The following is a 23,649-nucleotide window of genomic DNA, read 5'->3' on the forward strand; positions in this document are numbered from 1 at the left end:
CACTACTCTGCACTCTGCACTCACTACTCTGCACTCACTACTCTGCACTCACTGCTCTGCACTCACTGCTCTGCACTCACTGCTCTGCACTCACTGCTCTGCACTCACTGCTCTGCACTCACTGCTCTGCACTCACTGCTCTGCACTCACTGCTCTGCACTCACTGCTCTGCACTCACTGCTCTGCACTCACTGCTCTGCACTCACTGCTCTGCACTCACTGCTCTGCACTCACTGCTCTGCACTCACTGCTCTGCACTCACTGCTCTGCACTCACTACTCTGCACTCACTACTCTGCACTCACTACTCTGCACTCACTACTCTGCACTCACTACTCTGCACTCACTACTCTGCACTCTGCACTTACTACTCTGCACTCTGCACTCACTACTCTGCACTCTGCACTCACTACTCTGCACTCTGCACTCACTACTCTGCACTCACTACTCTGCACTCACTACTCTGCACTCTACACTCACTACTCTGCACTCTACACTCACTACTCTGCACTCACTACTCTGCACTCTCTACTCTGCACTCTCTACTCTGCACTCTCTACTCTGCACTCTCTACTCTGCACTCTCTACTCTGCACTCTACACTCACTACTCTGCACTCTACACTCACTACTCTGCACTCACTACTCTGCACTCTCTACTCTGCACTCTCTACTCTGCACTCTCTACTCTGCACTCTGCACTCACTACTCTGCACTCTGCACTCACTACTCTGCACTCTGCACTCCACAAGGGTTTTAAGCCACTTCTGAGGTACCAGCCAAGTATTTCTGCCTCTTCAGAATCACCAGTGGCACTTTTTGTACATGGTGTGAGGTAAGGGTTACTCTTTTGCTGAGATACAGAATCGCAGAGGCCTCCTAAAAGCAAAGTCGTTCCCCTGTGCAAAACAATTATCTTATCAGGCAGCCCGTGAGACAGTAAGCATGTGTGCAATACGAAGAAAGTGGAACGCGAAAGAATGCAAAATTGGATCGTTTCCCCCGATTTCTGTCGTTTCCCTCAATTTCTGCTTAGGGTCGTGTGACCGAGACTCGAACCCGGGTCCTCTCGGTCCGAGGTCAAGCGCCCTAGCCGTTAGGCCACCTCCTCTCCGCTATAAAAGCGGCATGCGGGGAGCATCTTGTGGTTATCAAAACCCATTTGTGCGGCCTACTCTCCGCCTCCGTATCCCGTGTAATCGGAAATGTATGGCACCGTCACAAGCCTCTCCGTAATTAGCACCGGGGCTGAGTAACGAGAGAAAGGATTACTCCCTTATAAAGTGCTTGAAACCCGGCTATCGGTATAAAGCGCCACTTAGATAAACAAGGCCACAGTTAATTGAATGCCCTCCATTTTTTAGGTCTAAATTCAATCGCGGGCCCTATGCTTTATCCCGTTCTCAAAGAAAGGGAACTTCGTATCCTTTAATGTAAGTTCTTGAACTGAAAAGCTTATTATTCTTTCAACAGTAGCATGTCTCCCTCTTGTTTAACTCCACCGAGAGTTTCATTTGCAAGAGAGTACCCAAAGCGCTACTGAGAAACTAAGGGCTGTTGCATTTAAATATCCGCAAGCCCAACACCAAGGCTGCCTAGTCTTGAATTTGTCTTGTGCTTTTTTACTACGGAGGCCGCTAGCAACCCTTCCGCCTTCCGGCCATGTCGGAGGCTGCCCCAAGTATTACATTATTTATCTTGGCGCTGTGCAATGGAGTTTCTTGTTACCCATCTCAACGAGCGTCATGTTATCGACCTTAGACGAATGATAGGCAGGGCAGCCCTACAGGATCGGTGCCTCCTGGTCCTCGTGGTGTCCAGCTGGAGGGCCTACTCTTCAGGGTGCAATTGAGAGACCTGAACTTGCCATCACAACTGTCAGTCGAAATAGGGGGCGGGTTATGCCTCTCACCGTGGCATCGGTGGCCTGCGCAGTGCCTACCTCCCGGTGCTGGAAGGTATTTCGTGCGTAATAAATTGGACATAAGCTGGGCAGTCTTTAATAAGAGGACGTGCAAGATTATCCCTTTCACCGGCCAAAGCTTATCTCTCAATGGATGGCTGAGGGCCATTGCTCTACAGTTAATTAGCAGCAGAGGTAAATCAGGCTCTGGAAGGAGACGATCTCCACACATCTATCTTTGGAGGGCTTCTTAGGTCAGAGGTCACAAAGGACCGATGTGTGAGGCGGGAGGAGGCCCGAGAAATGAAAGAGCAAACGGCTGGAAAGGATCCCAGTGCATCTGAGAAAACCCAGCGCTGAACACTGTGTATTTCAATATAAACAAGAAATCAATGAGGTCCGTTTTTTTTTGCCGAGTTTTATATAGCGCAAACTTGACCCGAATCGGGTATCAGAGCGCTTTACAGAGCACCATTTACGTTACATGAGGACACAACACTCACCTTTAAAGTTGCTGGAGACGGCCGCCGGTGCAATCTGCAGACTGCAGAGTTCACAGGAGAGGAGGGGCTGGGGCCGGGAGGAGCAGCTCAGGCTCGCAGTCGCAGGCTCCGCTCACCTCGAAAGGAATTTGAAAAGGAGGAAGTGGGGGGGGGGGTGGGGGGCCCAAAGATAAAGGGCAAGATTACAGTGTCACTGTTCTGTTGCATGCAATGGTGTACGCGCTCGCACCATCTGGATTGCATTACACGGGCACTCTGACAGCTCGTAATTAAGATTAATCACTCTGCCGTGCTCGTTCTCGCACACAATATGCCACATCGGGCACGCGTAAATTACTTACATCCTATCACGGCAACGCTACTACATACACAGCGAAGACGAATCACTAGGCAGATGACAAAATACACTAAGGAATGTGTCTGTTCAGACCCCTAGAGATCCTTTCTTTCTTCTTTAGCATTAGGAGCTTGAAGCTCCACCCCCTTCGTGGGCGGAGGCCGAGCCCTAAAAACGTTGAAACAAATGTCACCCCTAGAGGACAAGGCTTCTCTGGAGATACGCACCATGCTTGGATGGTTCTAAATAGTTAAACTCTGCTCAAACCACAACTATAATTGGGCGAAGACTTCAGTAACAGAATCAAGGGAGCCTTTTAAAACATCACAATGGAGTCCTACCTACCAATGTGCATGCGGCATCCTGGCTGAGGGCAGCAGGAGAAGTTCCCGTAGGCGTGTGGCCTACTAAAGGACGAAATCATGCACACCTTCTGCAAGTCTACTTTAAATGTGTGCGGTTACTGGCTCAGGGCCTCTGGAACCAGGCTGGGGTCTGCACCTGCAGACAAGCAATAACAGCCTGTTGAAACTCTGGGGATCCACAAGCAACATACTGAACGGTAAAATACCTACATTGAGTTGACCAGGCCTTAAAGAAAGTACTTCACCAGTCGGCACAGCTCATACAGAAGTGACCTCTGGGCTCCACCAGGGACTGGGCTAAAACACCATGCCCACTACACTGTGCACTGGACGTGAATCTCTGGCTTAATCACAGCACTTGTACTCCAGTCACCATTTGCCACAGGTCTTACCCATCCCCCTTGCACAATGCATTTTTTCCCACCTGCACAACCTGAATGCAAATTGCCTTAGATGGAATTGTCAAACTTTCTTTCACGTTATGTCGCCTCTTATTTACTTGCATAAAACAGGCCACAATTTTACAGCAGGGATGCAGATTTACGAGCCTTGAGAAGTTATTTTAACAAACTCCGTCACTGTATTTCCTATTGCAATGATTTTAATGAATATAACAATAAATCTTTTACATACTTACCTCTATATAGGATTGAAAAAGATCAGACTCGAAAGCTAGGAAATACTTCGGGCATATTATCAAGGGCCATATCGCCGCAAAGCGGCGAGTTATTAATCGCACTATTAATAAGCTCATGCTAACCCTTGTTAGTGCTTTTTTTCGCAGGATGGCTGCCTTTTTTTAAAAAAATCGCCCTGCATGCCATCACTAATGACATGCAAAGTAGGCGTTCCTGTGTAAAACAGCATGGGAGAACTCACTAACACTGCTTCCCGATATTATCAAAACGGCAGCACACCTGCGAAGCGATGATAATAATTGCGCTAATCCCCCTTTATCGCAGGAATTTACCTCCTGCTATAAAGTGGACTTAGCCATCTTAATAATGGGAGGTGGATTGCAAGGTTAAGGCCACAGGGGCGTATCAGCGAGGTTTTCATGATTGCTGGAAAAAACCCGCAGCATTTCCCACGCTAATCGCGGTTTTTGCTGCGATCGCTGGATTTCTTATCACCTTTAAGATAAGCGTTGATAATAACAAGCTAACTCAGCGGTGAAATCCAGCGATAGTAAAAATGTGCTAAGCGCGCTCTACGATATATATCGCAGTTTGTTGATAATATGCCCCTATATGCTTGTTGTCACAACCACCATAAGCAGCAGTTACCATTGTCCAATCTAAAGGTCTTTAGTTCTCCATCACCCAGTCCCTGTAGGGTTTCTCTCAGCATTCTGGGACTTGTAGTTTTACTTTCAATTGAGAGCCCTGCAGTCTCCTTTGCTCCATGAAGGAATCGGACTACAGGTACCAGAATGCACTGGGCTCTTTTCGCTCCTCCCTATGTGTGAGACATCTTGCCTGTGCCGGGGCTCCCTCAGCCTCTGCATGGGGGGGGTGGAGTACCAGGGGGGGGCTCCACACTCTCGCTGCTCTGCTACCCTAACGGTCTTCCGGGTCACGCGCCGGCGCGCGCCCACTCACCTCTCCTCGTGCCCCACGCTCGCGGCCAGCAGCCTGGAGCCGGCAGTGACAGCCGCGCGCCCTCCGCACAGAGACAGCGTCGCCATGCCTCAACCGCACGTTTCTAACACCACGACCGGCGCGCGAGGATTTGAACGTCACCTCACTCTGGGCGCGCGGCCCATGATGCCGTCAACGACAAAACAGCTTGAAGCGCCAACGGGGCGGCCATTTTTAAGTCAGGCGAAGGCGACACAACTTCTTTGACGGTGTAAGGAAAAAGACGACTGCCGTGTGTTTAGCTTCACTTGGTTTCATTTTCCTGTTTATGGGAAAAACAGAAGCAGCATCGGTTTGCCTTCCCTTTTTAGTATGTCCGTTTTGCCTGACTTTGGCATGGCCATCTTACCGCAGCTGGGCCCGAGGCGTAAGCTAGAACGCCGACCTGCAGGTTTCCGGGTTAGGAGTGTCACGTGGCAGCAGGATAGATCACGTGCGCGTCCCGACCTCGTCACGTGGAGCGCGAGTCACGTGCCGCGGCCGGTACGCCCCTCGCGCCCTTGTTTCCGGAGCTGTCAGGGTCAGTCATGGCGGCGTCACTCCTGCGTCTGGGAGGCAAGGTGAGGGGGACGGGGGGAGCTGGGGCCCCCCAGGCCTAGCGGGGGCGGCGGCAGCGAGATGCGTGCCCCACGGAGGGCACTGACTGGCAGCGGGGTGCAGGCACTGCCAATGATGAAAGGAGGAGCGAGTCAGGCACTGCCAATGATGAAAGGGGGAGAGGGTCTGTGGGGTGTAGGCACTGCCAATGATGAAAGGGGGAGAGGGTCAGGCACTGCCAATGATGAAAGGGGGAGAGGGTCTGTGGGGTGTAGGCACTGCCAATGATGAAAGGGGGAGAGGGTCAGGCACTGCCAATGATGAAAGGAGGAGAGGGTCTGTAGGCACTGCCAATGATGAAAGGGGGAGAGGGTCAGGCACTGCCAATGATGAAAGGAGGAGAGGGTCTGTGGGGTGTAGGCACTGCCAATGATGAAAGGGGGAGAGGGTCAGGCACTGCCAATGATGAAAGGAGGAGAGGGTCTGTGGGGGTCAGGCACTGCCAATGATGAAAGGAGGAGAGGGTCTCTGGGGTGTAGGCACTGCCAATGATGAAAGGGGGAGAGGGTCAGGCACTGCCAATGATGAAAGGAGGAGAGGGTCTGTGGGGGTCAGGCACTGCCAATGATGAAAGGAGGAGAGGGTCTCTGGGGTGTAGGCACTGCCAATGATGAAAGGGGGAGAGGGTCAGGCACTGCCAATGATGAAAGGAGGAGAGGGTCTGTGGGGTGCAGGCACTGCCAATGATGAAAGGAGGAGAGGGTCTCTGGGGTGCAGGCAGTGCCACGGATGAAAGGAGGAGAGGGTCTGTGGGGTGCAGGCACTGCCAATGATGAAAGGAGAGGGTCTGTAGGGTGCAGGCACTGCCAATGATGAAAAGAGGAGAGGGTCTGTGGGGTGCAGGCACTGCCAATGATGAAAGGAGGAGAGGGTCTCTGGGGTGCAGGCACTGCCAATGATGAAAAGAGGAGAGGGTCTCTGGGGTGCAGGCACTGCCAATGATGAAAAGAGGAGAGGGTCTGTGGGGTGCAGGCACTGCCAATGATGAAAGGAGGAGAGGGTCTGTGGGGTGCAGGCACTGCCAATGATGAAAAGAGGAGAGGGTCTCTGGGGTGCAGGCACTGCCAATGATGAAAAGAGGAGAGGGTCTGTGGGGTGCAGGCACTGCCAATGATGAAAGGAGGAGAGGGTCTCTGGGGTGCAGGCACTGCCAATGATGAAAAGAGGAGAGGGTCTCTGGGGTGCAGGCACTGCCAATGATGAAAAGAGGAGAGGGTCTGTGGGGTGCAGGCACTGCCAATGATGAAAGGAGGAGAGGGTCTCTGGGGTGCAGGCACTGCCAATGATGAAAAGAGGAGAGGGTCTCTGGGGTGCAGGCACTGCCAATGATGAAAAGAGGAGAGGGTCTGTGGGGTGCAGGCACTGCCAATGATGAAAGGAGGAGAGGGTCTGTGGGGTGCAGGCACTGCCAATGATGAAAAGAGGAGAGGGTCTCTGGGGTGCAGGCACTGCCAATGATGAAAAGAGGAGAGGGTCTGTGGGGTGCAGGCACTGCCAATGATGAAAGGAGGAGAGGGTCTCTGGGGTGCAGGCACTGCCAATGATGAAAGGAGAGGGTCTGTAGGGTGCAGGCACTGCCAATGATGAAAAGAGGAGAGGGTCTGTGGGGTGCAGGCACTGCCAATGATGAAAGGAGAAGAGGGTCCGTGGGGTGCAGGCACTGCCAATGATGAAAGGAGGAGAGGGTCTCTGGGGTGCAGGCAGTGCCACGGATGAAAGGAGGAGAGGGTCTGTGGGGTGCAGGCACTGCCAATGATGAAAGGAGAGGGTCTGTAGGGTGCAGGCACTGCCAATGATGAAAAGAGGAGAGGGTCTGTGGGGTGCAGGCACTGCCAATGATGAAAGGAGGAGAGGGTCTCTGGGGTGCAGGCACTGCCAATGATGAAAAGAGGAGAGGGTCTCTGGGGTGCAGGCACTGCCAATGATGAAAAGAGGAGAGGGTCTGTGGGGTGCAGGCACTGCCAATGATGAAAGGAGGAGAGGGTCTGTGGGGTGCAGGCACTGCCAATGATGAAAAGAGGAGAGGGTCTCTGGGGTGCAGGCACTGCCAATGATGAAAAGAGGAGAGGGTCTGTGGGGTGCAGGCACTGCCAATGATGAAAGGAGGAGAGGGTCTGTGGGGTGCAGGCACTGCCAATGATGAAAGGAGGAGAGGGTCTGTGGGGTGCAGGCACTGCCAATGATGAAAGGAGGAGAGGGTCTCTGAGGTGCAGCCAGTGCCACTGATGAAAGGAGGAGAGGGTATCTGGGGTGCAGGCACTGCCACTGATGAAAGGAGGAGAGGGTCTGTGGGGTGCAGGCACTGCCAATGATGAAAGGAGGAGAGGGTCTGTGGGGGTGCAGGCACTGCCAATGATGAAAGGAGGAGAGGGTCTGTGGGGTGCAGGCACTGCCAATGATGAAAGGAGGAGAGGGTCTGTGGGGTGCAGGCACTGCCAATGATGAAAGGATGAGGGTCTCTGAGGTGCAGCCAGTGTCAAGGATGAAAGGAGAGGGTCTGGGGTGCAGGCAGTGCCACGGATGAAAGGAGGAGATGGTATGTGGGTTGCAGGCACTGCCATGGATGAAAGGGGGAGAGGGTCTCTGGGGTGCAGCCAGAGCCACGGGTGAAAGGAGGAGAGGGTCTCTGAGGTGCAGCCAGTGTCACGGATGAAAGGAGGAGAGGGTCTCTGAGGTGCAGCCAGTGCCACGGATGAAAGGAGGAGAGGGTCTATGGGGTGCAGCCAGTGCCACGGATAAAAGGAGGAGAGGGTCTATGGGGTGCAGCCAGTGCCACGCATGAAAGGAGGAGAGGGTCTCTGAGGTGCAGCCAGTGTCACGGATGACAGGAGGAGAGGGTCTCTGGGGTGCAGCCAGTGCCACGGATGAAAGGAGGATAGGGTCTCTGGGGTGCAGCCAGTGCCACGGATGAAAGGAGGAGAGGGTCTCTGAGGTGCAGCCAGTGTCACGGATGAAAGGAGGAGAGGGTCTCTGGGGTGCAGCCAGTGCCACGGATGAAAGGAGGATAGGGTCTCTGGGGTGCAGCCAGTGCCACGGATGAAAGGAGGAGAGGGTCTCTGGGGTGCAGCCAGTGCCACGGATGAAAGGAGGAGAGGGTCTCTGGGGTGCAGGCACTTCCACGGATGAAAGGAGGAGAGGGTCTATGGGCTGCAGGCAGTGCAACAGATGAAAGGAGGAGAGGGTCTATTTGTTTCTGCTTATGAACACTTCAGTTTCCCCACTCAAACATTTGTAATCGAAGTGCAACACCCAGGCTTCTCGAACAAAACTCTCCCCTAAAGCTTAATTTCCTACTTGAAAGTGTTTCAGACAAGATGCAAGCTGAAATGTCGAGATTGGTTAATTCGCAGTTTTATCACACTACCAAACAGTAGATGGTGTCTCGGCTACTGTGAAAGGCAATGTCTCTGGATGCTCTCTATTTATCATTGTGTATGTCTCATCTTTCCTTGCCACCAGCCTCAATGTGCTTTTTAAATTTAAAGGCAAACTCAATTCTGGTGCTTTCAGATATTACTAATGCACATGGTTTAATTTAAAACCTGCAAAGTCCAACTCAGGTGCATAATCGATCTCAGCTGACTTTGCCTATGCTGAAGGAGAGACAAGTAATTCTGTATATATTGAATGCAGATGAAACAATAATGCTCTTTCCAAATTAATCCTATCCATTTGTGTTAAGCAGCTTATATCTGGGAATTTTTTCACAGTTCATTGTAAGTAGCATATCTTTCTGAGCGTAATAACGTAGAATCCAACAAGAAAGTTTTGAAATCCATGTCTTCAGAAAGGAGAGAAAGATGTTCTTTAACTGCAGATCAGGTGTAATAATGTAACCATTGCTTGCCTAACTTTCCGACACCATTGGTGATAACCTGCCCTGAATATTGTGACTGCATGTATCGGGGGTCTGGTCTGACAGCTTTAAAACCCTTGGAGGAGTTTAAAAAAACACATTCGTTACAATCCTTAATATCAACTGGCCACACTAACCACCCTCCTGAACCTAAAATTGAAGAAACAAATAAATCATTCTGCACCATGCTATTGAGCTGTTCCTAGGTAAAATTTGCAAGATTTTGCCAATTGCCAAAACTTGCATTTGAGGGAAAGGTAGGTGTGGTCATTGCCTTAATTTTGGCCAAACATAGGCAGGTAGTTTGCTTCACAGTTTTGTTCAGAAAAATCATTTGTCTAGGGATCAGACAAGCTCTAAATAAAGCAGCACAGCCCTGAACTTCCCAGTTTCATATTCCCCAAACCGATTTCAAATCAATATTTTCCTTCCAATAGTCATAGTCTTTTATGGCCAACTGGGAAATAAATAAATGAATCTGAATAGATTAATTTTGTTTGGGTCAGTATATTTGTTTTCGTTGCGGAAGGGGTACGTTTATAATAATAATAAAAAACTGGGTCTAAAGGATTGGAACCTGAAAAATATGCAAACATTTTAAAGTAAGTTTTTGAACTACCCATGAGTGGAGCCAGGCAGTATTCCCACTGTGTGTAATTGAAAATGTACGTGGAATACTAGCTGTATGTAAATAGTGATAACAAAACATTTCACCATAATTAGCAGAATTTAAATATATACAGTTTCAAATACTGTATAAGATTCTAGTTCAGAAAGCATGCACTTGAGTGTCTGCATTCCATTCATCCGAAATGGAACCAGGAGTAATAATCTCGCCCTTAGCCACCCTAAATACACAAGGGATCTGTAGAGTTTCTGTTGGACCAAAAATATCAAAGGGGACCTTATCCCAAACAATATAATCAGAGCCAGGAAGTACAGAAATGTTCACTAGGGACATGTTTCGTCACACTTCACGTGAAGAAGAATTAGGCTTCAGTACCTCAGCTACCAGTTATGCAGCAGAGCATTCTGGAAGGTAATGTCCATTTAAAAGCAATAATTTAACTGTAACTAATCCAATCCAAAGGAATAAGAAAAATAGTGAAATAGAAATCCAAAGATTGGACCATGGAGGAATCAATAAGCCTGTTTCAGCCAAAGAAGATATGCACGTGTGCCATACAGTCAGCCACAGTGCTTCACGTTCCAGGACATTCCCAGCAGAAGTGCTCCTCTGCTCAATTTAATCGCGTTCTATATTCCTAGCCTTGTATTGAGTGTACAAATAACATGATAATAAAGCTTACTAAGAAATAAACTGCACGTAGAATAACTTCTCAGTATAATAGTGTGTAAATGTAAATCATGTAAAAAGTCACCATTAGAAAATGATGTAAAGCTAAAACGTGAAACTAAAATGGAGACTGAGCGCGAGGCCTCTTTGTTCCAGGCAACATTCTGAATCCTCCTTTCACCTTTGGCACCAGAAATATTCTTGAATAAATTCCCCTTTTCTGCTGAGATTTAGGGACTCTGGCTGTAGCTCCTTTCATGACGATAGTATGAAGTGAAGACTTCATGTCTGTCAATTTGAGGATCTCAGGGTCTTGGTCTAAGAATGATCCCTGTAGATGTAGGAGAGGAGCGTATCCTAGAAGTAATTTCAGGCAAGAGGTCTGTCTCCGTATACTTGCTCATTGGATGGTATAACATCATCTTCATCAAATGCAGAGGAGTTTATTGCTATTTACTACCTATATCCTACCTACCTACCTAGTGAATAAACCTGATCTTGTATCACCTTACTACTGGCTACCCTGCATCTTTGTTTACTACAATTCCAATGTGACTTTGACAGAGGGTTTGGTTTTAGCTGAGGATAAAGCTTCCCATAATATTCTCTTTACTTTCTCCTCAAAATCGTCATTTATATGCCTCCTGGATCTTTTCCTTTGTGGAGATGGAGTTCTAGAAGCAGACCCAAAGGAATCTGAACTAGGGAGCTCAAGATATCTGGCCTTTTTAGCGTGTTTCCCCATTTTGCAAAGTTTATAAAGCCAAAAATGATGGCAGCAAACAGACGACACCAGTTACCGGTCATCATGCTCTTTAAATACAGAAACAAGTGTAATGATCTGGAAATAATGAAGTGTGCATGCATGGAAAGCCGCACTCCCTACTTTTAAGACTGAAAAGAGGAGGAGAAACCAAAGTAAGATGAACTTACCATCTCTAAGATGAGAGGTTCCAGGATCCCAGCTTTCCCCCAGGGCCTCCTGGATCACACTCCCTTGCTCGCCTGTGCCCAACACAGGGGAGCCCAAGAGCAGTGATGGTGGGGGTACGAGTCCAGCAAGGTCCCTGTTCTCCTTCCTTGTCCCAGTCAAAGACAGGGACAAAATAATAGGATGATTTGTAGGTAGGTATCATATTTTTTACCTCTACAGTGATGGGCGGGCTATTATAGCTCCTACTCCCTCTTCCTAATTTTTTCCCCCTGTTTTGAGGTGGACTACCCCCCAATATTGACTTGGACTAGGACATTTGGATATTAGGGTTTAGTGCCTTTATTTGTACAGAACAAGTGAATAACGATGACCCACGTACATCAAACACCAAATCTACAAAATCCATGATCCGGCACCATAGGACCAAACTATTTCCTGGAGAACATTTGCTTGAAACATGTCTGATGGAACCCCTCCTTATTGTTCGATTAGCAAGGTTTTCTGGCCCCATAAAAATAGGCAGCAACGTTTAAATAAAAGGAAACAATAGAGACCCTAGCTCATGCATTAGTTTCCTATGAGCCAACGTAACATTTAATCTTAAAGATTTGCGCAGCATAATCTTAAAATGAACTCTGTGAATTTGACAACATTTTTGTGTGTGATTACAGGTAGCTTTGAAGCAATGCCAGAGACTCTAAAACAGTATGAATTCCATACCGGCACACTATTTGCTTTTCTAATTCACCCCTTCCAACCAAATGTCCAGTATTTGTAAAGCACAAACAATTACCCGAAGGTGTCAAGGCGCTGGGGGCCGTCAAGAAGATGAAGCGAGCTCTTGCCCAGAGTCACGTGGTGCTGGGCAGACACCTGCCGCCGGAGCCGGGGATCGAAGCGTGATCCCCAGCGTCAGTCGCCCTGGCCGCTGCGCCGCACCACCAAGGCTGAATTTACAAATGTCAGATTGCGAAAACCTAAATCTTTACAAAATATTTTGCGTAAAGCAACCAGAATTATTAAGTAGTTCTGTTGTGAAAGATTTCTGTGCATCAACATGTTACATAGTGTTTTTAAGCTTGACCAAAGGAGTATATGTGCTATACTTTCTCCCCCTCCTTCCTAATGGTCTACCAGATTGTCCCAAAGTCTGTCAAGCAAAGTTGCGCATTTCTCCAGTTGCCCGTTGAAACCTGTAAGGTCACCCTTGCATCGCTGACGTATGCTGCAACACAGCAGTGTGTCGTACGGTTCCTACTAATTCAGTAAGACTGTGTGTTTGGGTAACATAAGCATCAACACGATGGGGAATACGTCCACTCATACCATCAGAATATGTTGACCTGGTTCCTGACTAGCTCATAGTGCGCCACCTGGACCACAAAACCTCACAGGATATCAGATAGTGGTTGCAACCTCAGAACATGACAACCCTAATTCCCCCAAGGAAATCGTAGAAACAGATCTACCCTTTCATTATTAACTTATGCATGCCCAAAGAGAGACACAAGAAATACACATATTGGCATTTCAAACATTTATTGAAGCAATTTGATTCTTGTTTAAAATACATGCACTGCAGTGATTTGTAGAAGAAGCAGAACATTGTAATCGGTATTACCTGACAGGTGAATTATTGAACTGATTATAGGAATTTATAAAGTGGTACTCCTACCTATTACTGCATAACCTAAAGAGCATAGGGTGTTAGCGGTTCTTCCAGATACCTTGGAGTTGTGTAATTTCCAATTTATCTGTGTGCATTTCATCCTGAAGCCAGTCTGGTGTAGATCAGGCCACCGTCCCTTGCAAGATAGTGATGCTATTTAGCGGGGCTAGAATTCAGGCACGGGTGACCTCGACAATCTATGGAAATGCTCCTCTGCCGAACCAGTTTATATAATAAAAACTCGATCCATTCATGCTGTTCCTGAGTTCAGATCTGGCTGTCGTCGTTGACCAATTCCAAGCTATCTCCGAACAGACAATAATATGCAAGGGTAGTTTCCGCAGTGTGCTTGGTATTTGGCTAAAATGTAAGAGGGTAGAATAATGTGCCTAAGAAGAAATTTATTTCTAAGCAAAACACTTTCTGAGTACAGTATCGCGTACTAGCACACGAGTAATGTATGTTAAGACGTTGCCAAAAAAGATGTCAACTTAAAACTTGACCATGTAAAAATCGGAGCATTTGTGCACGGGCCTTAACCTCACTACAAGTGTGAGTTTCGAGAACCAGAATCTTGTAAACACAACTAATGCAGTGTAAAGGTGTACCTGGATTGTGTGGCTGCAAAGTGGCCACATTCCATGCATACCTCTTTTAGCCCACATGCTATGAGACTTATAGTTTTACCTATACAACCTTGAGTATCGGCTCAAACGATTCAGCATATGAAGTGCTGTTAGCTAATCCTTTACTGGTTGTCGGTGTCATTTTCACATGGCATGGGGCAAATTGGCAATAATGGTGGGAAAGAAGAGGAGCAACCAGTTAAGAAAGTAGCCTAAATGCTTTTGTACAATTTTTGTATATAAATACTCGGATGCGTCAGACCAACAGCTGCGTTCTGTGATTTTTTTTTTTCTTCAAATTTGGGGCACGTTTTGCACATGTATTGGTTAATTTATCCATCTCTTATGGGACAGTCCAATAGAAACCGCCATCCCAGGTCCCCTCCAGATAGGAATGCAAGCAACCACAGGACAGGTGGATTAGTGAGTTATAGCTTGAGCCGTGTGGCAGAGTGAGCATGGGACCCAAGTCCGGGCATGCTCCTCGCATTTGGGGCATCACATTGAGGAAAACATACATTTCAATGTTTTTTCACTGCTTACCAACTTTTTCTCCAGTGCCTCATTAACGAAAACCTCTGCTGCTTGTGCAACCAAGAGATTGCGCAGCTCCTGGTTCAACATCACATCCAATGTGGTCATTACCAAAATCCAGTCCACCGCCAACATACCGTTTTCGATCAGTGTGGTATTTGTGGTGCCCAACGTGTTAATTAATGGTAGGGTTTTCTTTTTTGAATTTATATTTTCTTCATTTTGTAAACATTGACAACATCATATCAACAATGACCGCATTTCCACATGAAGATGTCCAGCACAACTCAATATCCATGCAACACATCTAATATCTTTCCAATCTAAAGTTGTACCTGGTTACAGCAAGCCTCCGCTCTTGTTCCTCTCGTGAGTAGCTCAGGCGGGCTGGCCATCCGGGAGGTACACCATGCTTCGGAAACTCCTCAATGGCGGGTCGAGATCTTTCTCCAGTAGGGTGTCCCCCATTGTGCCCCACGCTGAATGTCTCAAGGGTCCCTGTCATATGTCAGCACCATGGTAAGCTGTATCTCCCCGGCCAATAAGCATTCCCGGGCATACCGAAACCACAGTTCTACAGAGGGACCACTAGGCTGAGTCCAGTGAATCCTTATTCTACGTTTTACCAGCAGCAACACAAACGCCACAAACTGGTATGACCAAATTGTCTTATTGTTCTTAAATGCCTGGTAAATCTCAACCCATTTCACTTCTTTACAATTGCTCTCACTTTGTGTTATTTCTGCTGCGTAAGTTTCCATTATTTCAGTAAATCTTTCTCAAGTCCCAAACATGGGGAGACCCACTTCATGATTATATCGCTCTCCGTTTCCTTTCTGAACCTCCACTTGATCTTGTCACTTTGATTTCTTTTCGGTCTCCTCCTCTTAGTCTCATTTCGAGCAGCACAACCAAAGTCTAAAAAATTAATGAATTCCCTCACCGCTTCTTCCCACCTGGCACTTATTGGGTCTTTTTAATCGTATGAGTTCAAAACAATTTGCTTGGTTAGAAACCCTGCCGGTAAATATTCTTCACACACCTGAAAATGATCGGCCATCCTCACAGACCAACGCCTTCTTTTCTGCGCTTCCAGCCCTACAGTGAAATCCACTCTGATAGGAAATGCAGAGCAGAATATTCCTGATACCATGTGGGATAGAGTAGAAGAGGTACTGTGGAATGTAGTAGGAGTAATATGTTCAGGAAACTCCTGACACCAAACCTTTCATAAAGGTATCAATTAGGTTTACAATTGTTTATATCTTGCGAGGGGATGCCCTCGAAAGTGGTCACTGGTCTGGGGGCCCTGGAATCGCTACCGAGGAGAAATTTGTACGTCACCCAGAAATTCTGTTCTAGTTAACCCCCCCCCCCTCTCCGTGAAGTTCCCTTTCAATTATCCTGTGACCCCCCCCCCCCCCCTGATGTAGAATCTGCAACTTTGAACGAACCTCTGTAATGTGTCTCTTTGCTGGTGTTTTATTTCAATAAAAAGAATTATAGAAAAAAAAAGTTTTCAATTGTATTACGAATGGCCAAAACGTGTGCAGTGTTGGGATATCCCAGGGATCCATCTGAATTGTATCTTTATTGTCAAGACCTTCATGTTTGTTTGACCTGTTCCAGTCAGTGCTTTAAAGTGGACTAGGGGACGTGAAGTACCTAAATACAATCCTAAAAAAAAAAGAGTCAAGAGAACTCGGTGCTGAATGTTGGGGATATAGTGAGAGACAAGAGAGGGTGCACTGAGTGATTCTGTGGGAGAGGTAGTGCAGATGCACTAAAAGACAATAAGGGTCGGGGTGATTAATATAGGACATGGAGTTAGAGGAATGAAGGGATGCAGTGGTGAGTATTGGAGATGTAATGAGAACTCTGGGGAGTGCACTGAATAATGCAGTGAGCCATCCAGTGGAGTGCGGAGGAATGCCACAGGGTCACTCAGGGTTGTAGTAAGCTGAAATTGGGGGATGCACATTTGGTGGGTAGGGGTTTGTGGGGAGAGCACTAAAGACCCTTTAGGATAGGGCTTCTAAAAGCCCGCAAGTGTTACAAAGGGTTCAGTGTCTCACCGACTTGCAATGCGTTTAGTTGAATGCAGGTGACGCTTATAATCCTGGAAATACCACAATGTAAATTTGTTTTTTTTCAGATTCTGCAGCTGGATGCGTGGAGCTTTAGAGCTGTTCATCCCGCCATCTCACTCTGCACGAAAGCAGGACGCCCCAAGAAAGAGCCCACAAAAAGTAAGGAGAAATTACTGTGGGGGGTAGTGTCTATAAGGGGTGGGAGTACCGGGAGAAAGCTGTTGAGATCACATTAGCTAAAATGCGAGTTTCACGAGCAAGGAAAATTCAGGTGCAATTTGCAGTATGGTCTTTTGCTTGCGTGCTAATACGAGTTGGCGTGTGTCAGTGAGTTTATTCAATGAGTTACAGTGAATGACGCTAAGAGATTTATAGTATGTAGCACTTCAGCGTTATATGTTCACGTTTAGCTCTCTCACACCTAAAAGGAATCTTAGGCCGCAAAAAGCAGAATGACTGAAGGGCATGGTGAGCAAAAAACTATGGATTTAGGCCCAGATCTCTGTACTGGGGTGAATGTATGACATTGTTCTGCATTCTGTCCATCAACTGTTGTTTTTGAAACCGGTCCCAGGATGCTTGTTTCCAGTCCAGGGAGGACATGGCTTGGCAATTCGGGCTACACTGTTCCCATGAGGCACAGGGTCAAGACTGATTTGCATATGGCTGTGTTCACACTGCAATGGCATGGTGAGCAAAAAAACGGTGGGTTCAGGCCCAGATCTCTGTACTGAGGTGAATGTATGATATTTCTGCATTCTGTCCATCAATTGTTGTTTTTGCAAAAAGCAAAAGAGCACAAAGTACCACAGTATCCAACGGAGGGAAACAAGATTTAAAGATTCATGATACCGACAATGGCATTACAGTTCTCAGACCGAATTATCCATAATTTTGCTGTGTCTACTTAAAAAGCCCAAGTCAGATGGAAAGAGAGAATTGTCGCTATGAATCTATACTATGATCTAATTTTGCATTTTTCACAAATGTATCCAGAAAAAATGGACTAGAATCAGTAAATGCAGGTGGCCCACACACCCAGGGGCTTAAACATAACCCTTTTATAGATGTGAGGCCATTGTGATCAGTTTTCTTCAGATTTAAAAGAAGCTGAGCAGCAACATCCGTCACGCTTTGGAACCTGTGGACATCACAGGTGGACATGGGTAAATGTAGCAGTGCTGGCAACAACATAAAGGCACAATGCTTGGAGTTTCCAGACTTGGTCAATGAAGACCATCGAGATAGGGATTTGATCACACTGAGGGCAAAAAAAACCTCAGGACCCTAGAGTACTCCGTCTGCTACAGGGAACATGCAGTGTTAATGGCACAGGAGCTGTATCGCAAAAGGTTTACATTTGGTGTCACAGAAGATCAATGTTGTCCCTTTGCTCTTGAGACAGCAAAGGGTGAAAGAGAAAGCGAAAGGGAGGTAGAGAACGTAACGAGAATGGGAGGCAGAGAACGTGAAAGAAAAAGGAGAGGAGGGAAGAGGAAGACAAGAAAGAAGAGCTTAATGAACAGGCAGTAGAGGAAGAAAGAAAAATGAGAAAGCAGCAGAGAATGACGGAAAGAAAGAAAATAAACAAACAAATGAGGAAAGATAACAAATAAAGTAACAAAATAAAGACCATTACGGAAGAACAAATTTAAGAGAAAATAAGAGGACTGAAAAGATAAACAGTGGAAGGAATGAATTAAGAGAGAGAATGACAAAGTAAGAAGTTGAAATAAAATAAGGTAGAGAATGGTAGAAAAGAAAGCAGGCACACAAAAAAAATAATAAAGGAATGAAAGTAAGGAAAGGAAAAAGTGAGAAATAAATGTAAGGTAGAAAAAAGAAAATAAACATGAAGTAGAGACATGGAAAAAATGGCAGTAGCTTAGGAAGACAGGAGAAAAAGTAGAAATACAAGAAAAAGAAAGAATAACGGGGGGAAATATGAAGACAAAGAAGGTGAAACTGAAAGAAAGGAGGGAAAGAAGAGAAAAGACCAGAACAAGAACCCAGAGAGCGAACAAAATAGAATAAAACAGGAAGTTGAGAAGGAGAGAAATCAAGAAAGAGGGGAGGAAGAAAATACATGGAGAAAGTGGAAGAAGAAAATTAAAGACAAGCATTCAAAATGCAATAGGTCTCGCCTTTTATTAAGTTAAAGCCATTTGCTTTGCTATATACAGTACCATTAGCAAAGCAAATGGCTTTAACTTAATCAAAGGCGAGACCTATTGCTTTTCAATGCTTGTGATATTCTTCGCTGTCCTCTTTATGTGAAATTGCTGCCATATTTAAGGAAAAAATGTGTAAGCATTTTGAAGACGTCACATTTGATAACTTTCTAAACCCTGGCCCATCTTGAAGTGTAAAAGGCGATGGGGTGATTACAAATATTCCAATCTTGACTCTGTTTTGTGACAGTTACTTTAGAAACATACTGTCTGTGTATTCCAATAAAAATAATATGGTCGAAGTTAATTGCTCCGCACACACTCAGCCCCTTCAAAATGAATTATATCAACAGGTCACATTGCTCGTTAAACGGAAATGCAGGCTAACAGCTTGACAAGGACATATTATAAACTGCAACCATTCTGAAACTCTGCAGCCCTCTCGAGACAGTTTCCCTTTTATGATTCCTTGTCTAGTTCCATGTTCATAGCTCGGCATAAGCAAACATCGCATTTCTTCCCCTTGGGATACCATTATCGCGACGGGGCTTGGCTGGGGAGCCATCTCAGAGCGAATGCTTCTGTAAAGTCTCCATTGCTTTTGAGGCATGGTCAAAGCAGATACGTGACTGGAGGAAGCAGCCATCAAAGCAATGATAAATCACCGGGGGCCATTAGCATACCGGCGTCTCGAATGGAGCCAGCCGTTCGTCAATTGAAGTGTTGTGGCAGATTCCCTTATCCGAGGTTGACAGGATAACATTGGATGTCGACATTTGTCACAGCAATGTCAGGAGTCGAATGAAAGGGGAAGGGGCAGGGATGCGTTTCTGCAGCTGATAGGCGCAGATAGTCGCCCAGAGTCACTGTCACTGCTGCCTGTCAGCCATTGTAAAGTGTGACCAGCTTTCAAAGAGACGGGCAGAAAAGCAAACAAGCATTGGCACAGCGCCGCAGAAACGAGAGACACGGCTTGGCGGCCGTGAAAGTGAAAGTACGGCCGGCCGTGAATAATTAGGGGAGGAGGGAGGAGCTGGAGAACAGATGGCTGGCTTTGATGTGCACGCGCTTTTATGTCAATGCGCTTGCGCATTGAGCTTGCTTTTCACGGGCACAGCATGAAATCGCCAGTTTGGTTAAGCTGTGGATAAGCCCCTATATTCTCGCAAGCTCAATGCGCAAGCGCATTGACAGGCGAGCCCTAAAAAAGGAAATCATTATTTAAAAAGGCAAAAGAAAGAAGCAGGAAAAGAGGGGAAAAAAAACTAAGGAGGAAGGTAAAGTAGAGACAAGAAAGAAAGAAGAATACACAAAGGAGGGAAATAAAGAAGTAAGAAAAGAAAAAGTGTAAAAAGATAGGAATAAAGAAGAAAATTAAGGAAGAGGAGATACATCAAGAAAAGGAAGGAAGATTTAAAAGGTAGGAAGAAGGAAACAATGGCAAACAACAAGGAAGGTACGGGTTTTTTTTCTGGAGAGTAAGCTGCATCACGCTGCAGCATCAGCTTTCGGGTCCTGTAAATAGCTTCCTTATCTGATGAATATCTATGTATTCTGAAGCCTCCTGACAGGCAATTATCTTGTGCACGCTATTCAGTGGCAGCCTATGAGCTACTGGCAGATCGCCAACAATGTTTTGGAGAGCCCTGCTCCAAGGTAAGGTAGTAGAGGCAAAAGTAATTAGTGTATAATTAGAAGTTTTAGCAACAAACCCATGGATATTTTATTTATTTTCATTTATAACGTTTTATACAGTGAGAACATGACCCAAGAGAGGATCAGGGCGCTTTTCAAAAAGTTAAGAAGGAAGAAACAGTAAAACATATAACACAATTTAGAGCAAAACAGGATGGGTTGGACCCAAAATGAGGCAGGAGGCCACCAGCGTCCATGCCACCCACTAAATCTAAATATACCTGATCATAGAAGTACAATACTTTACATTGGTATAGCCAATATGCCCTAATGTGGGTGGCTAATATTGAACATGAGTCTTAAAGCAAAACTATGTCCATTAGTAGCACTTTGACTTCTTTTTTCAAATGAAATTGTTGATGGGATCCCTCTGATTTCTGGGGTATGACGGGTCCAGATTCTCGGGGCAATAACCTAGAAGGCTCGATTTATACGTTTTCTTTTTATAGAATTTCTGTGGTTTCAGCAGTAAGGTGCTAGAGCTTCTAGAAGATCTACAGCCACTAGACAACTCAAGTGTTTGTGCCAGGTACCTTGGGGTGATGAAGTGTAGGGCTGTATGGGTCATGCATGCAGTGTTTAGCTCAATCCATGTCTCATAAGGAAGTCCATTTAGAACTTGTAAATCAGGAGTGATGTAGTTGTATCTTTTACTTCTTGTGATGAGCCTTGCAGCGGAGTTAAGAGAGGCCCTCAGAGAAGCCACAGTTGATCTAGGTAGGCCGCAGAGGGTTGCACAGCCGTAGTCCAACCTGGAAATCACTAGGGCTTGAACAACTAATTTGAAGTCGTCGAGGGGGAGGAAGGCTTTTAAATTCCTTAGGATGTTCATTTGTACGTTGGCTCCTTTATTGCCAGTACTGATTCCCTACTGCGTGTTCAAGTTCTTGTCAAGCGTTATTCCTAAAGATCTTGTGGAATCTATAATGTGCGGAAGGCAATTAAGAGCTGTTTGTTGCTTCATCCACTCTCTGATATCGAATGACTGTTTGAGTGGAGCGATTAAGAGGAATTCTGTTATTTAGCATTTAGTTTGAAGTGGTTGCTGGTCTGCCAGTTTTGATTTTTTGGACGATTTGTGTTGAGAGCATCTATTCTTAGGGGAAGAGTTTTTCAAGTACAATTAGGTGTTGTCAGCATACATGTGATAGTGGATGTTCGATAGGTTCAGAGTTTCAGTTAGTGGCTCCATGAACAAGTTAAAGAGGGTGGGTGAGAGTGTTGAACCCTGTGAGACCGCTGCTGTGACAGGTGAAGGATTGGAAAAGGACTGCTTAACCTTGATTCGTTGGGATCTGTTGTAGAGGAATGAGGTGAACCAATGATAGATGGACCCAGATAGCCCCATCCTACTTTCCAGTAAGTCTAGGAGGCTTTCATGTTTAATCATTTCAAACCCTGACGATAGGTCAAGGAGAATTAGCAGGCAGGATTCGTTTTGATCCAGCATCTTTAGCGCATCATTTGCTATGTGCTTTAGAGCCGATGCAGTGCTATGTCCTTGTTGGAAGCCAGATTGGAATTGGTCTAAAAGTTTGAATTGTTCGATGTGATTGCCTAGTTGGATGTATATACATTTCAGCCTGCCAATATGTCAGTTCTGGCGGTGCTGGCATTGGAAGACTTTAGTCCGTAGGTTAGTGTGCCATCGGGGATTCTTTTATCATCCATGTGATGTCTGTTCTCACAAGATTCAAAATCCAGTGACCATTCTTGAGAATGTTGGTGGACTTGAACCAACTAATGCCCAACATCCTTCTTGAGCCAGGGAGTAAGTGTGGTGTCAGCTGTGTCCTTGAAATTGGTGCTTGGGCAACACTTTTGCCAGGGCGTACGAATGGAACTAAAAAGGGGAGTGAGATGGTGGAGTTGAGGAAAACCTCCCCAGGAAACAGCTTTCCAAGATGATTCACTTGGAGGAAGTGAAAAGACTCAATCCAAACCAAATTGGTTGTGTTCTCCCATTTCCGTCAGATGCTGCAGTGATAGGGGCTGACTGTAGGTGCTGAAGGGCCTGTAACGCTCTGTTAAGATCAGGACCCGAATACCACCTTCATTCAGCTCTATCCTAAGATAGACCATCAAAGGTAGAACAACCACCACAGTGCTGTGACCTAGCGCGAAACCAGCCGAAAATTGTCCTGTTGTGAGTATTTCTTCAGGTGATTGCCGCGTCGCTGTTCTTTTAAGTGGCTGCACTTGCTAGATGAGGAGGATTCAGCAGGCCTGAAGATGCTTAGTTAAAGGACTGGTCCTTGCCCCTGTAACACCACCTCAGATTTTAGAAGCATAATAACAAATTGTAAAAACTGGTTAACAAAATTACAAGTCCTTGTACTTTGCGGATCCCCAACAGCAAGGGATCCTCAGAGAAACAAGAAGCTGGTCCTCTGTCTCTGGTTTCAAACCCCTATCTTGATAGATTAGTGCAAAGTTAATGAATGAAGGTCCGAATACTGCATCCTCATGAGCTGCTGCTACAGCTGGCAGCTGCAAAACAATCACTTCAAGAATCCTTCCTATTATTTTCTGTTTGAAATGCAAACTATGGTTCATATAATTCCGGCTTGGAAGGAGTAAGGATTGTGGAGGTGTTCCTAGGTAAGTTTATCAACTACTTCAAGCATTTGCTGCGTGCCTGTTCTGCACAAAGGAAAAAACGTACATTTCATTGTTTCTTCTCAAACATTAGTTAATTGGATAATAAATGGTAATTGTTTTAGAAAAACACCAAACCGCTCTACATTTTTAGCACAGACCTCTGTCTCCTGGTGCAGCAGTGTCCTGGAGTGGGTAGGAAGGATCTGTAGTGAATTACTGCACGTCTCTACAGGAAGAGCGGATTGTTGGTGCCTTGCTTGCGTGTCCTCTATTTAGTACCACAGAATCTCCTGTGTACATGATCTACTGTCATGGTTCTTGCTGTGTTGTATCAGTGTCTTTAGTTTTATCTGTGTAGTTTTCTCTTTGCTTCTGGCTCCTCCTACCTCCTTAGACTTTCACAGCTCAACATCTGAGTGCTGCCAGCAATATTAATGCTTTTCTGATTCTACACAAAATAAGGCATTTTAAATTACCTCCTCAGTGCCATTTTTAGTCCTGCTGTGCTTTCCTTCACGCTTCTCCTGACGTTCCATTCTTAGATTGCCCGGTGTTGTCTGTTTTCTTTTGCGTGCATTGCACAAGTCCTCCAAATCCTCATACTTCTGCCGCGCCATGTCTCGTTACTGCTCGCGACACACACCACGCTGTCCACCTCAGGTCTCTCAGGTGACCGGTGCACTGCTACAGGGATGCACTCTTGAAGCAGCATCCTTCTTTTCATTTTTAAGCAGCTTTGCCGCTGTGCTGGTGAGGTGCCTGGTCCAAATCATGCACAGAAGGGCAGCACATGTTCAAAGGGAAACTTTAAATACTAACTAACAGACTTGTGAA

General features: G+C 46.2%; 2 protein-coding genes across 5 annotated transcripts in view; one reads left to right on the forward strand and one right to left on the reverse strand.

The window, feature by feature from the left end:
- The window catches only part of WDR4 (WDR4 tRNA N7-guanosine methyltransferase non-catalytic subunit), a 127,037-nt gene extending 122,173 nt beyond the window's left edge, over window positions 1–4,864 (reverse strand). Inside the window, exon 1 of one of the 4 annotated variants that reach the window (XM_078656376.1) lies at window positions 4,707–4,864. In XM_078656376.1, coding sequence (XP_078512502.1) covers window positions 4,707–4,792 — 86 coding nt within the window. In that variant the 5' untranslated portion in view covers window positions 4,793–4,864. Of the gene's footprint in view, window positions 1–2,403; window positions 2,426–4,391; window positions 4,440–4,583; window positions 4,667–4,706 lie in introns of those variants that run through there. The other 3 variants (XM_078656377.1, XM_078656378.1, XM_078656379.1) reach the window with 3 other exon arrangements.
- A 288-nt stretch (window positions 4,865–5,152) lies between these two features.
- Window positions 5,153–23,649, forward strand: part of NDUFV3 (NADH:ubiquinone oxidoreductase subunit V3) — a 61,360-nt gene continuing 42,863 nt past the window's right edge. The window contains exons 1-2 of the mRNA XM_078656375.1: window positions 5,153–5,305; window positions 16,414–16,507. Of these exons, the coding sequence (XP_078512501.1) occupies window positions 5,273–5,305; window positions 16,414–16,507 (127 nt within the window). The 5' untranslated portion in view covers window positions 5,153–5,272. The remainder of the gene's footprint in view (window positions 5,306–16,413; window positions 16,508–23,649) is intronic.

This window comes from Lissotriton helveticus, chromosome 8 (assembly GCF_964261635.1).
Source record: "Lissotriton helveticus chromosome 8, aLisHel1.1, whole genome shotgun sequence".
NCBI lineage: Eukaryota > Metazoa > Chordata > Amphibia > Caudata > Salamandridae > Lissotriton > Lissotriton helveticus.